The sequence below is a fragment of the Lathyrus oleraceus genome, chromosome 5, assembly GCF_024323335.1.
Source record: "Lathyrus oleraceus cultivar Zhongwan6 chromosome 5, CAAS_Psat_ZW6_1.0, whole genome shotgun sequence".
Taxonomy (NCBI): domain Eukaryota; kingdom Viridiplantae; phylum Streptophyta; class Magnoliopsida; order Fabales; family Fabaceae; genus Lathyrus; species Lathyrus oleraceus.
Genome location: NC_066583.1, coordinates 313,647,173 through 313,661,834, shown reverse-complemented (window position 1 = coordinate 313,661,834; position 14,662 = coordinate 313,647,173). Strand labels below are relative to the sequence as shown.

At 37.0% G+C, this 14,662-nt stretch overlaps 1 protein-coding gene across 3 annotated transcripts; it reads right to left on the bottom strand.

The window, feature by feature from the left end:
- Window positions 1-5,008: 5,008 nt before the first annotated feature.
- On the bottom strand, window positions 5,009-9,558 carry LOC127084264 (protein STICHEL-like 2). Of its 3 annotated transcripts, none has more exons than XM_051024687.1 (6): window positions 9,216-9,558; window positions 7,244-8,793; window positions 6,938-7,148; window positions 6,649-6,819; window positions 6,277-6,471; window positions 5,009-6,087 (listed from the first exon to the last, which is right to left on the bottom strand). In XM_051024687.1, exons 2-6 carry the CDS (start codon window positions 8,756-8,758, stop codon window positions 5,504-5,506), a joined length of 2,676 nt encoding a protein of 891 aa, XP_050880644.1. In that variant the 5' UTR covers window positions 8,759-8,793; window positions 9,216-9,558; the 3' UTR covers window positions 5,009-5,503. The 3 variants fall into 3 exon arrangements, with proteins under 3 accessions (XP_050880644.1, XP_050880646.1, XP_050880645.1); XM_051024689.1 differs by lacking the exon at window positions 9,216-9,558 and adding an exon at window positions 9,157-9,210; XM_051024688.1 differs by lacking the exon at window positions 9,216-9,558 and adding an exon at window positions 9,009-9,150.
- Window positions 9,559-14,662: the final 5,104 nt, after the last annotated feature.

Genomic DNA, 14,662 nt, shown 5'->3' with positions numbered 1-14,662 from the left:
ATCCATCAAATCATCAATCCTCGGCAAAGGATACCGATTCTTGATCGTCACTTTATTCAGTTGCCTGTAGTCCACACACAACCTCATAGTACCTTCTTTCTTCTTAACCAATAACACTGGTGCACCCCACGGTGACACACTCGGACGAATAAATTTCTTATCCAACAGATCTTCTAACTGACTCTTCAATTCAGTTAACTCAACAGCAGACATACGGTACGGAGCCATCGATATCGGCCTAGTACCAGGTACCAAATCAATCGAGAACTCAACCTCACGCTCTGGCGGTAATTCATTCACTTCTTCAGGAAACACATCAGGAAAATCACACACCACAGCTAGATCGCAAATCACCAGTTTATCTTTAGCCTCCAAAGTCGCTAACAGCATAAACAACTCTGCCCCATCTGCTACTGCCTCATCCACCTGCCTCGCTGATAGAAACAAATCCTTTCCTTTCTCAATCTCAGGAAAGATCACAGTCTTATCAAAACAATTGATATAAACTCGGTTACACACCAACCAGTTCATACCCAGAATAACATCAATCTGCACTAGTGGAAGACACACTAGGTCCATCCCAAAGTCTCTACCAAAAATACTCAAAGGACAATTTAAACAAACTGAAGTAGTAGTCACTGAACCCTTCGTAGGAGTATCAATCACCATACTACCATGCATCTCAGATATCTCTAACTTAAGTTTCACAGCACAATCCAAAGATATAAAGGAATGAGTCGCACCTGTGTCAATAATAGCTACAAGAGGAAAGCCATTAATATAACACGTACCTCGGATCAAACGATCATCTGCAGCAGTCTCAGAACCCGATAAAGCAAAGACCTTGCCTCCCGACTGATTCTCTTTCTTCGGCTTAGGACACTGTGGGCTAATATGACCCACCTCTCCACAGTTGAAACAAGTCATAGTCTTCAACCGGCACTCTGCAGCCAAGTGACCACCTTTGCCACACTTGAAACACTTCTTCTCAGCACTGGTACACTCATGGAAACGATGTCCAGCCTGACCACATCTGTAACACTTAGCAGGGGCACTGGAGTCTCCCCCACTAGGCCTCTTCATCCCACTCTGTCTCTGGAAACCTTTGCCAGCTGCATACGGTTTCCCACGATCAGTCTGATTCTTGCCTTTCCTATCAACCCTTTGCTGATAGCTCTCTGCTCTAGCCTTGGAATCCTGTTCAAAAATCCTGCAACAGTCAACCAAATCAGAAAACACTCTGATCCGCTGATACCCAATAGCCTGCTTGATCTCGGGACGCAACCCGTTCTCAAACTTCACACACTTTGAAAATTCCCCAGTAGCCTCGTTATAGGGAGTGTAATACTTCGACAGCTCTGTGAACTTAGCAACATACTCAGTGACAGACCTGTTACCCTGTTTCAATTCCAAGAATTCTATCTCTTTCTTTCCTCTGACATCCTCTGGAAAGTACTTCCTCAGAAATCTCTCTCTGAATACAGCCCAAGTGATCTCAGCATTTCCAGCAGATTCCAACTCAGTGCGGGTAGCAACCCACCAGTCATCTGCTTCTTCTGACAGCATATGCGTACCGAACCTGACCTTCTGGTTATCGGCACACTCAGTCACTCGGAAGATTCTCTCTATCTCCTTCAACCACTTCTGAGCGCCATCTGGATCGTATGCTCCCTTGAACATTGGAGGATTGTTCTTCTAGAACTCACTCAGTTGACGAGCAGCTCCCATTCCCACAGCATTCGGATTCCCTCCAAGTACTCCAGCTAGCATACCCAGAGCCTCAGCAATTGCAGCATCATCTCTACCTCTTCCAGCCATCTCTATTCTGAAAACCCAACAAACTAAAACAATAAGTACTGATAGGGTTACACAACACCTATCCCGTACAGGGGAAACAGAATAATTACGACTCGACTCGACCGACTATGCTCTGATACCACTAATGTAACACCCTTCTAAAATACCCCAAATATTTAATTAAAATAATAAAATATCAATCAGAGTAATTATGCCCTGAAGGGTGTCACACAATCATTTCACACCAATCATCAAAATATCCTGTCATGCTCATTTATTTAATCAAAATAAGACACTTTTGCATAATTCGCAGCGGATACAAAATAACAACATTCAAATCATGTACTACATTACATGTAAAGTTGTTCAACAACCAAAAGAAAACATAGTAAAACATCCCATCCCGATGTTACATCTACCAGAGCATGACCCACTAAGGACTACACTAGACTCCCAGGACTAGCTTCTACTCAATCACTGCTCGTTACCTGAAAAATAGTTGTAAGGGTGAGTTCCTCAATCAATATAATAAGCATTATAAAACATCATGTCATGTTAAGTAATTTAACACATTAATCACCCTAATCACATAACACATTCAGTAACGGTACATCAACTCAAACATCATATTCAATACCGATGCAAATCATACTCATACTCAATATCAACACAAACACACGTATAATATTGGAATACATCCATTCATATCATACGCCATACACATTTTATGCAATGAGACTCCATGCATGCGGTACCGACTATTCGTGAACATATAGTTCAACTTCACCGACCAAATCCAGGTACGGCTACCAAGCTCACTAGTCCCACTCATTTGAGACCTAGTGACTCACATCACTAATTCCTCACCATGGGAATTAGCTACCACCCCAAGGGCCATGTTATGCACGCTAATTCACCTAGCATGCAAACATCAACAACAATTCACACTAACTCATCACTAATTCCTCACCATGGGAATTAGCTACCACCATAAAGGCCACAACATGCATGCTAATCACCTAGCAATGCTACATCATCAACAACAATTCAAGAATAGATATATGCTCACACTCTAAGCCATAAAACAGTCTATTCACAAATGCACACATAACTGATACATTCACAGCATCATGCATACCATCACACATCATCAGTATTTTATCACATAAGCATATCATATCATGCCAATTAACAACCACAGTATTAGCACACTCTACTAATACCTATACTACTCACAACAACGGGAAATGATCCCTAATATATCGTACATCAGCTAAATCACATTACTCAGCTGAACAACCAAAAACTGCACAACAACAGCACAGAAAAATCACAATCCTGCCCATACGCGTACTGCCTAGTCCCATACGCGTATGGCCCATTCCTCAGCCAAATCCCATACGCGTAACACCATCTCATACGCGTATGCTACGCGTACCACTTTCCCATACGCGTACCAACAGAGACCAAACTACGTTCAAAACATCATCTTCCTCATCCATACGCGTATTGCCTAGTGCCATACGCGTACCATGCCATCTCATACGCGTATTGCCTAGTGCCATACGCGTATGACCAGAAACCAGAATTTCCAGATCTGCAATGGCTTTCTCTGCTACGAGATCTATCCAATTCAACCTTCCACAGTCCAAATTTTACACACAATTCATTCATATCATCTAACACGAATCATACACTTTCGATTTCACAAATTGCTAACCTTTCTACCTCTAATTCCTACGAATTTCTTCAATTATAATCCAAATTTCGTTCATCCCAAAAGTTCACAAATTCATCATACATCATTCATCAGAGGCAAATCAATGGTTTCTCACTACACATCACATATTATCCCATAATACCCATTAATCGATGATAAACCCCCCTTACCTGAGTTAATCCGGCAATCCTGCAGCTTCAAGCTCTTCCTCTCTTCAACCCTTGTTCTCTGGCTCTCTTTGCCCTTTTTCCACTTTCTGTCTCTTTTCCCTTTTCACGTGAAAATGAACCTTTTTACTAAATGGGACCTTTTTCTAACTTCCAACTTTTATTCCAATAAAATAAAATAATGACCCAATAATAATAATTCCAATAATAAAATCCAATTAATCAATTAAATTAATAAATATTATATTAATTTAAATTAATTAATTATCCTTATTTCATCGGGGTGTTACACACTCGATGCCCTAGAGAAAAACGTCATTCTCTAAACCGTGAGCCTAAAGCCACGCGTCCTAAAAACCTGAGAAATGTTTCAAAGATACGAATGATATTTAATGCGCTTGTTCCCCGTTACTTATGTAACTGCTCAATGGTCATCCCACTTCTCCTTATAGTCAGGCATGATAACAAGAGACCGACCATGACTTTGAAAGACTTCCTGACTAGTAAACACCCGATAAGCCGTGAGACAACTGCTCTGGACCGGCCAAAGGTCCAATGGAAAAACCAAATCATACATAGCCCAATTGAAATTATCCTACATATATAGTCAACACACGTGAGATTCAATATACTCTTTCTGATCTCTACCTTTTATTTTACTCATCTTATACTCTATAATTGATTTGTACGTGTGAATGCTAACTTTACATATCCATCTACTTTACATATCCATCTGCGCCACCATAAAGAAATCAGCGTCACCATTTCAAGAGTCCAACTTCTTCGATCAACACCTATTATAATTCTTTTCTTCTATCAACACCTATTATAATTCTTATATGGAACACATATATACATATAATTCATTAAATATTTTTTTCATTAAACACGGTGTAATTTATTGAAAACTAATCGTCGTAATAAAAATATAACTCACTACTATCTAATCAATTTTTTTAAAAAATAACATACTCACTCGAAATAATTTGAAATACTCATGTCAAAATATTTATAAAAGTTTCCAAGTTTCAACACCTAACGAAATAATCATTAATTTTAAAAATAAGTTGGGGGTGACCACAGCATTGAATGGGTCATGATAAAATTATTGATTATTTCACCTATTAATGAAATAATCATTAATTTTAAAAATAAGTTGAAGGATGAGAAGACCACAATATAATCCGTGAGTATAAGTTTTATTTTTAATAAAAAATATATGATATTTAGAGAATGTTTTAAAAAGTACTGTAGAATGGAAAAATGGGTTAATTATAAAATAAAATAAAAAACTTTCAGAAAACAATAACTCTACTAGTTGAAATAGAGTGCAAACTGGGATCTAACCTCCCAAAAGATATTAAAGGAAGACTTCAATTTTGTTACCCGACAATAAGTATAACATCAATACAACTACCACAGTTTATGCAAGGTCACTATCCTTCTCTAGTAGGGGACAAGACACTAATCTTTTGATACAAGTTTTGTACCAAAAAAGAAAAACAATTTGTTTTGCTCCATTTAAAAGTCAGGCAAAGGAACCACATATGCAGCTACCTTTATTTCTCCATGAAATAAGTTATGAACCTGTGGTCCAACAATGTAGATCAACACATTTAGTGCATATTTGGAATCATGGCGGCGGCGCTCATTGTGATATCGGCAAAACCCACCTAAATATCAAACATGCGCACTTAGTTTAGTGCGTATGATTCTCGGTTACTTGACAACTTTTCAAAATTTGGCATAAATCTCCGTTTTAGTATTTGACCTTAGATACTCTGAAAAGACAACTTCAGTTTGGAAGTCACTTCTGACATCAAGTGGTTCCTAAAACTCGGAACTTCTTTTGAAACCATAGAGTTTGAGGAAAACAGTTAGCCTGATTATCTGAATTGGGAACTGATGGAACTAAACACGCACCATTGTGTCCATCTTCATTGTACGAATCAACTCTAGAACATGATGCTACCATAGTTTCTAGAGAAGACCGATTCGAAAATCTTTCTCTTGAACTGAGCAAGTTGCCCTCACAACTCCTCAGAGTCGTTATAACATCCATTCCTTCATATGACTTCAGAGGTGGCTCCTGGGATCCACAGTCAGAGGAAGAAGATAGAGTTGTATTCTTCATCATTGATTTTTGAGAAGTGTAGTCAGCATAGTCTATTTCACTTTCTTGTTCATTGGACGAGGATGATTTCTGTTGTATTTTGCGCGAACAACTAAACATGTTGAAAGATAACCTCTTCGGTGAATTAGAAGTATGAGGTACATGAGTGATCCTCAACTCAATGTTACAACCCAATATGCGTTGCAAGGAACTTGCTATCGATTTCCATGACTTCTCAGCCTTGGATACATGGCGCCGATGGCCGAATTCCAACTCTGCAATACCAAGACCTGAAAATGAGAGTATCATTAGTACTAGTAAAAAAAATTTAATAACTGAAAATTAAAGAATAGACATTGAAAGTTGCAAGAAGCAAATTTCTCAAAGAGAGTGTGGCAAAACACAGAATATAACAGCAAAAAAGGGATTATACAACATGATGCAATAATTTGAAAGTAATATAATGAGGAGAGAATTACAAGAAGTAGATTGATCAACATGAAGTGAAGACAACTTTCCCTTCTTTCTGAGAAAAGTTTTGAGCTGACTAGATTGACATGTCCCGGTAGCTTTATACCATATCGAATCGAGTGTTCCTTCGTGATCCTCGTGCGCCACTAATCTAAATGACTTGTTTTCACAACCACCTGAAGCAAGGTGTTCCAAACTCTGCCCTGTAGATTAAAAACTTTATAGTTTAAGGACCTAGTTACAAGTTACTAACAAATTCAAGGACCTAATTAGAACTTTGATGGTTCGTGTACCTGTTTAAAAATCTACGAAGTAATTAAACCGAAAAAATAAACAATCTGAAAGAGAAAAAAAATCAACCCCATCTCCATTGCATGTACCTCTCAGAAGCAACTTGGTACCATCTGCATTTGTGGAAGGATAATCAATCGAGCTTAACTGTAGAAGAGCTACAGTGAACCATGTCGTTTGATTTTTTGAAATTCTTAATTGTTTCTCGGCCTCGGAGAGTATTCTCAATGCATGGCTTAGTTTCTGAAGGTCTGCTTCCGCTATGATAGAGAAAATGACGAGTTAGAAACAGAACTAAGATACAAACAGAATAGAGTTTAGACAGTGAAACACAGTCATGGACTGCTGAAATATGCTAAATTATCCTTAAGCACTTACATGTGTATCTACTAGAAAATCTACTTCTGGCTTCATAATCACATTTCCCCGCAAGGATGTCCATAACGAGATTTGCCAACTGTGATACAAGTTGCATAGGATCTATCCTCGATCTCATCAGCTCACGAGCTCTTATAACTGTATTTGTGGTGTCAGGTGATAGGGCCAAATCTAGCAAATCAAACAATTCATCATCCGAAACAATTCCGGTCTGCATAACAATAAAAGGCAAGGTTGAGCACTAAGGAAAACATGAAGAATGTTTTACGAAAAAAAACAAGCATGGAACGGAAGCATTATACTTACAAGCTCATAAACTAAAGAAACGTTAATCTTTTTACCAAGCAAACTTAGCTGATCAAGCATAATTTCTGCATCCCTAACAGAACCACAGGATTTTGCAGCAATAAGGTCCAAAGCAGGTTGTTCATAATCAAGAACTTCTTCGGCACAAATTTTTTCTAATCGGCGTGCAATATCAGCGTCTTTAACCTTTGGAAAGTAATACCTCTGAGCCCGGGAAACTGCACTTTGAGGAAGCTTATCCAAATCAGGAGTGATCATCACAAAAACCACATGTTGAGAAATGTTCTCTAGGTTATTTGAAAGGCAAGCCCACGTTTCCTCGTTCAATAACTGGCACTCGTCGATAATGAAAATCTTAAAACGTGAATTAACCGGAGGAGAACACGCATTCTTAACAAGAGATTTAACCTGGTCCGTTTGATTGATTTTCACAGAATCAACTACCTTAACATCTTTACTTCTTCCAGAAAAGAATAGAACACATTCTCTACACAGACCACATGGTCTTTGCTCCCCAACAGCAAGGCAATTCAGCGCCGAAGCAAATATTCTTGACGCAGATGTCTTGCCCGTACCGCGTGGACCATGGAAAAGGTAAAACGATGTTATCCTTCCACTAGAAATAGCACCCAAAAGAGACCTAACAACCACATCTTGTCCCACCAAATCACCAAACAATTTAGGCCTGAATTTCATAGATAACATTCTAGGTGTTTCCAAATTTGGACTTTCTTCGCCATAACTCTGTCCGGCACTTTTATGTTCATGAAGTTCTATGTCCTCCACACAGTGCAATATCAAGGGACGATCTTCTGTCTCACAATAAATATCCGACTCTACAAACCTTGGTGACTTTGACCAACAATAACTCAATCCACATCCATTATCACTATTATCTTGAACATCAAAATCTCGATTTATATACGCCAAGGAACCATGGGGCAATAAAGCATCACGAACAGAGCGGCATGGACTGCTCAAATGGCTAGCAATATCTCCCATTACATCAGATGGTTTAACTTGATTCTTGCGTAACAGCCTTTTAGCCGACTTACTGCGATCTATTCTCCCTAATTTAGATGATCTACCCGTTGCTCTAAAGCCTAATTCGCCATCCTCGAAATCATTCATACCCAATCCTTTACCACCATGGTTACTACCACAGCTTTCATTAGGCGATTTATTTCCATAAACACCCGAACAATTCAGCCGCGAATTCAACAGACCATTATGCAATTCAAAACCAGTAGCAGTACCCATCTCTCTTTGCCCCTCAAAACCTAAATTCCTTGTTCTAAAAGCAAGGCTATCATCAGAATCACAAACGCGAACATCATCCGGAAACAGCAGAGAAATCCCATTGCCGGAACGGTTATCCCAATGTAAGTTCTCCATCAGAGAAGAATGTTTGATCATAGAATTAGTTGATGGATCCCTCAATGACCTCACTCTCCTCAATGCCACAAGAGCCTTAGAAATCGGTATATCAACAGAATGCCGCCGCCCATCCATCATAATCACACTTCACTGAAAACTGCTTAAACCCCAACCTAAAAGAGAAATTTAACATCAACACAACATAATAAGAAAACCAAAACACACACATACACACCAACATATAGTTTATACATCTAAATCTAATACACATTATTCAAAAAAAATAAAAAAATACAAATACAGTTTAACTGAAACTGATTGTGAAAATATTAATTTGATCTTAAAAACTGTAATCATATAGAAATTAGAAAGAAAACTTGTAACTAACTGAACAAGAGTAGAAAATGCAGAGCCTTGAAGAAGAGAAGAACAGATATAGTAAATATTCAGTTTCCATTGACATTCAGCCAGTTAGCATTATTATAAGAAATGTTATAACAAAAAAATTAAATAAATAAAAAATAGTAGAACAGTACAGAGAGAATCCGGGGTTGAAACAAGAGAGTTTGAAAAAAAAGGAAAAAGACACGCAAACCTTGTAATAGAAAAATGAGAGTAGAAAGCGGGGGTAAGAAATGAAGAAGAGTGGCAAAATGGTAAATGACATAAATGGGGTGATGGTGTGTGAATCACGGCATGGGTTATGAATGGAGGGAAAGTGAGGAGGTGTAATGAATTTGATTGGAATGTGGCGTGAGGCAGAGAGTTTTCTGCGTGACAGGTCGGTGATGGTGGGTGAGAGGAGTTTGTCTCGGCCAGTGAGCCTTTCTGTTAGGAGTAGTAGTATTAAAAAGAGAAGAGGGGCTTTATGGTCATTTTGGGTTGGAAAAGTTTCGGTTAAATTAGTTGAGGTGAAGAAATGATGTGACCGCGGTCGGCTTCTTCTACAGTTTGTGTGGGCAATAGTCGACTCCACGTTCCACATTGCTTCTTGTACTACCTCTTCATGTTTCACTTCCCCATGCCTCTTTATGTTTCTTTATATCAAAATGAAAAATGTATTAAACTTTTAAGAATAAAGCTATACTACAGTTTATTTTTTGAAAAAAACATTTACAGCCAAATACCAAAACTAAAAGAAAAGATTAATCAGTCTTAACTTTCTAATTTTAGTTAATAAAATGAATGAATGATTAACGTATATTATATATTTTTTAAACCAAAAGGAAATTATAAAACCAAAAAATCAAAAGAACAAGGATTATATATTTTTTAAACCAAAAGAAAATTATAAAACCAAAAAATCAAAAGAACAAGAAAACAAGGGGGATCAAGACAAGATCTATTAAGCGAAAAGTTTAAGTCTATGGGTATCACACTTGTCTAGCAAGTAATCTTTTTCAATCTTACTATGAACAAAATTGAATCAGGTGAAAGAATTACAAAAAAAACACCAATGTTAGCAAGGGAATTAACATAAGAGTTGTCATCTCTATAGATGTGGGAGATCAAAAAGAATAATTATTTTTTGTGAAATTAATGCACTTGAGCCATTTAGCTTTGAGTCTTCAAGAAATCAAGCAATGATTTGAGAAAGATTGAACCATTGAGGAGGAATCTGACTCAATCCCAAGATGATGCTAACTCCACTCCGTGGCTTTTTCCAGAGTAAGAAGAGAAACAATAAGTTTTGCCATGAAAGCAGAACCATAGCCTAAGGCACAACAAAAACTACCAACGTGAATGTCAAGCTCATCACGAAAAATGTCCCCATAAACACTAATCGAAGGAGTGCCTATAGCAAGGTCATCAATATTACACTTACTATAATCTTTAGGGGGGGGGGGCTCATCACGGATGTTCCAATTCATTTTCTTCCCATAGAATTTAGAGATGTTTATAGCCGTCCAAAGTTTATGGAAGATGTTTATGAAGCAGGCTATGATGACATAGCTTTCTTGCAGTTCATGAAATTGGAGATAGTAAACTGCAAATTAAAAGTGTCAGTAAACCAATTCCAGATCTTATGCGTAAAAGAACAAAAAAAAATGATTAGTAGTTTTTATTTGAGATTTGCAAAACTCACAAACTAAGGTCATGCCAAAACCTCTAGAGGTCATGACATCATCAGTTTGGAGCTTATTGTGCAAATATATTCAAAACATAAGAGAACGATAGGGAGGAGTACTGGAATTCCAAGGAAATTTTTTTCAAAAAAAGCAAGGCTTTGGTTTGTCTAAAAACTTATATGTTTGTTGTATATTGAGAAGCCCATTATCGGAACCACTCCAAACTTTTCCATAATCCATGTCCATTATAGGAATAAGGTTTTGATGTTATCAGGAATATGCCAACAATTGTTTTGAATAAAATCAGAAACTTTAGATTTGAGAGTTTTGTGGTATATCTCAGAGATATTGAACTTTTGGGCCAAAGGTCCATTTAACCAATTGTCCAAACAAAAGTTTGTCAAAGCTCCATTGCGAATAATATAATGAGTGTTATCTTTAATCAGGTTAAAATAATCTTTAAAGTTGCTCCACAAGGAGGATTTGCTATTATGCTTAATGGTTGTATTGTTTCTCAACACCTTAGAACCCAAAAACTGAGACCAACTAGTCTTGTCATGGAAGAATTTCCAACAGAGTTGCAAATTGGAAGTTTTATTGAATGTCTTCAAGGATCTGATCCCAATGCCTTTTTCATTAGGTTCTTGCATCAAGTCTTCAAAGTCACATTAACCAATTTCCTTTGATTCAAGCTACCATTCCAAATAAAATTTCTCATCCAAGATTCTATGGTATAAATGATACTAGCAGGCCAATTGTAAATAGTCATACAATGAACCAACATACTACGGATCACAACTTTAAGCAATTGAACTCTTCCAACAATAGAAAGCAGACTTGTTTTCCAAGCTGCCAACTTATTCCTAACATTATTAGTAATGAATTGTAGTTTGAAATTCAAAGTCAATGCGATTTCTTCATCCAAGTACTTGCCATTCATGAGTTTGACAATTCTATTTGATAAATTATATGAACATGAGATGGAGATGAAAATACTTCCAAATGGTGAGGAAGGTGACAAGAAGAAGAAAACTCTAACTCTCAAGATCGAGGAATAAATTATTTTTGACCCTAATGAAGAAATGACGCTAATTGTTCAAAACTTCATAAGATTTATGAAACATGAAAAGCAACAAGAACACCAAAATAAAAATGAAGGAAGATCTTTATTCATTCCTACATGCTTTGAATGCAGAAAGAAATGGAACATAAGATCAAAATGCCTTTAGAACAAGAGAAAAAACTAAAATCAGAGAAAGTTCAAGAAACCTCATAAAGAAGTAAAGAAGGTCTACATTGCATGAGATGAAAATGACATGTAATCCTTTGATAATGAAGAAGTAAACGTTTGTTTCATGAAGAATCACGAAGAAGATGAGGTATCTTACCATTTCTCTTATCATAACTTATTTCACATTTGTAAGAAATTAAATAAAGAAATAAATAAATTAAAACATCTTATCTTCACCTCTAGAACCACTATTTATTTCCTTGAATTTAAAAATAAAAACTTATTAAAAGAAATAGAATGTCTTAAAGAGAGATGTCATACCCCGATTTTGATCCTGAATTTTTTTTTTTCATTTTTTTATTTTTGTTTGGCACTTGGCCTAAAGTTCATTTGCATACATTCATTCCTAACTCCATATTTTTGTTACACATTGATCATTGTCTATGCCTTTTTGATCATGGTGCTTTTGACTATAAAATGGATTTTAATCATTTTTGACTTTTGTAATTTTTCAATTTTTTATTTTAATTTCAAAATAAGTTTAATTCCCAAATTTCAATTTAATTTTAATTGTTATTTTTACTAATGATTCAAAACTCTAATTGATTTTAATTTTCAAATTGATGTTAGAATTGATGTCAAAAGTAATTTTAACAAATTATTGGATTAATTTGATTTTAATTGGGTTTTCTACTGATTTTTCATTATTATTTAAATTGATATTTAAATTAGTCTTGGATTATTTCTAAAAAATCCATTTTATATCCATGGTACATTTCAAAATCAAAATAGTACCTACTCATTTCATAACATTCAATAATATTTAACTTTCAAACATTTCCAAACTCATTTTCATACATTTTCATTTAACATTTAAGCATAACAATGCATCACATCCATATCCTACAACTAACTCCTACGTTACAACCAATTCCCAAAATTCATCCAAAAATTACGACCGAGGTATAACCATAAGAATTTCCAAATAACCCACCATCCCCTCTTTAGATCACTGCAGACACTACACATGGATGACTATCACAACCCTACTTTCACGGGTAGTACTGGTGGCTGTCCAAGGGAACCATGGCATGACTTGCATTGTAAAATTGATGGTCCAGCAGCTTACGATATTCTGACCAACTTTGAGGAGTGCTGGTTAAGAGCTGTGAAACTTACAAGAAAAAAGCGTTTGTATGATGATGCATTGCTCAAGATAGAAAGAGTTTCACGTGTCTGATACTCCTAGTGTTGGTGATGATAATCCTGAAGCTTGGCATACTCAGATATTTCGTTCCATTGATTCAACCTCTGTCGAAGGATTTCCAAAAGAGCCATGAGATGCATTGGAAAAGAATCTAATATGTGGGAAGAATGTGTTGATTGACATGAGCATACATACAGCATATGTAAAGGTCATTCGTGCCGCGCAGCATTACATTTATATAGAGAATTAATATTTCATTAGTTCTTCATACAATTGGAGCGAATATAAAGACCTTGGTGCAAATAATTTAATTCCAATAGAGATTGCCCTTAAGATTGCTGAAAAAAATAAAGGCAAACGAGAGGTTTGCAGTATACATAATTATTCCAATGTGGCCAGAGGGTGATCCAACAGGTGCTGCCACTCAACGGATCTTATTTTGGCAGCATAAAACAATGGAAATGATGTACAAGACAATTTACAATACTTTGGTTGAAGTTGGGCTCGAAGCAGTGTTTTCTCCACAGGACTATTTGAACTTTTTCTGTCTTGGAAATCGAGAAGCAGTAGATATGCACGAGACCCACCCGTCTGCATCCAACAGGAAACCTCTGCCCATGAAGATTCCCAAACAGCATACCAACTTCTGCAATAACACCATTTGTTCACCTGCAACAAACAATAATTAGCATAACAACAACTCGAACCACAAACCGACACATTAACAAAAAAAACAACAACAATCTGGTTTTAAAAAAATCCAAGAAAGAAAAACTAAGAACCTTGAGCTCAATGGGTTGCAATCTCGATCATCATTCTCATAAATCCATTTCCATCACTTTATCGTTAAGACAGAGAGCAAAGGAAAAAGGTGGGTAACTAACCAGTAACCATGGCAGTATTAACAGAGATAGAGGAAGATGAACCCGACGAAGAACCAGGTGAAGTAATCGAATCGGCACCGCCACAAAAGATCGGCGAAAGAGAGAAAACTCACTGCTAATTCACCCATAAAAAAAGAAGCTCCTTAAACGCGGTCTCGGTTGGGAAACCCCCAATTTCAACGATCATGTTACTGATTCGTTATGCTGGAACTTTGCTCGATGGAAGAAAATTGAATTCCACAAGGGTTTCGGATTCTCCTGTGACATTTACACTTGGCCAAAGTGAAGTATATGTTGGGTTGGATGATGGGATCGTCACCATGAAGAGGGGAGAGGTGGCATTGTTTACATTACCTGCTGCTAAGTCTGGAGGCATTCCGCGAGGCACCAACTCGGCTGTGCAATTTGAGGTGGAACTCGTTTTCTTGGATCACGGTCGTGGATGATTCAGCATGTGGTTGTTACTTGCATCTCTTTAGATGAAGGACCTCAAACCTGCAATATCACATGTTTCGGTTACAAAAGCCACAACAGGAAAATGGAAAGAACAAATAATTGTTTTGCCTTTCTTTGCTATTGAAAAGTTAAAACAGAATAAAAGTGATTTGGAGAAGCAAAATTGCGCTTGCAGGTACAGCATCTGGTTGAGGA

Excerpts from the sequence above, each read along its gene's own strand:
- LOC127084264 (XM_051024687.1), bottom strand. The coding sequence starts at position 8,758 with ATGATGGATGGGCGGCGGCATTCTGTTGATATACCGATTTCTAAGGCT. Across the intron at positions 7,149-7,243 it reads TTTCTTTAGTTTATGAGCTT|ACCGGAATTGTTTCGGATGA; the intron begins GTAAGTATAATG and ends ATTGTTATGCAG. Across the intron at positions 6,088-6,276 it reads TGTTGATCAATCTACTTCTT|GTCTTGGTATTGCAGAGTTG; the intron begins GTAATTCTCTCC and ends TCTCATTTTCAG.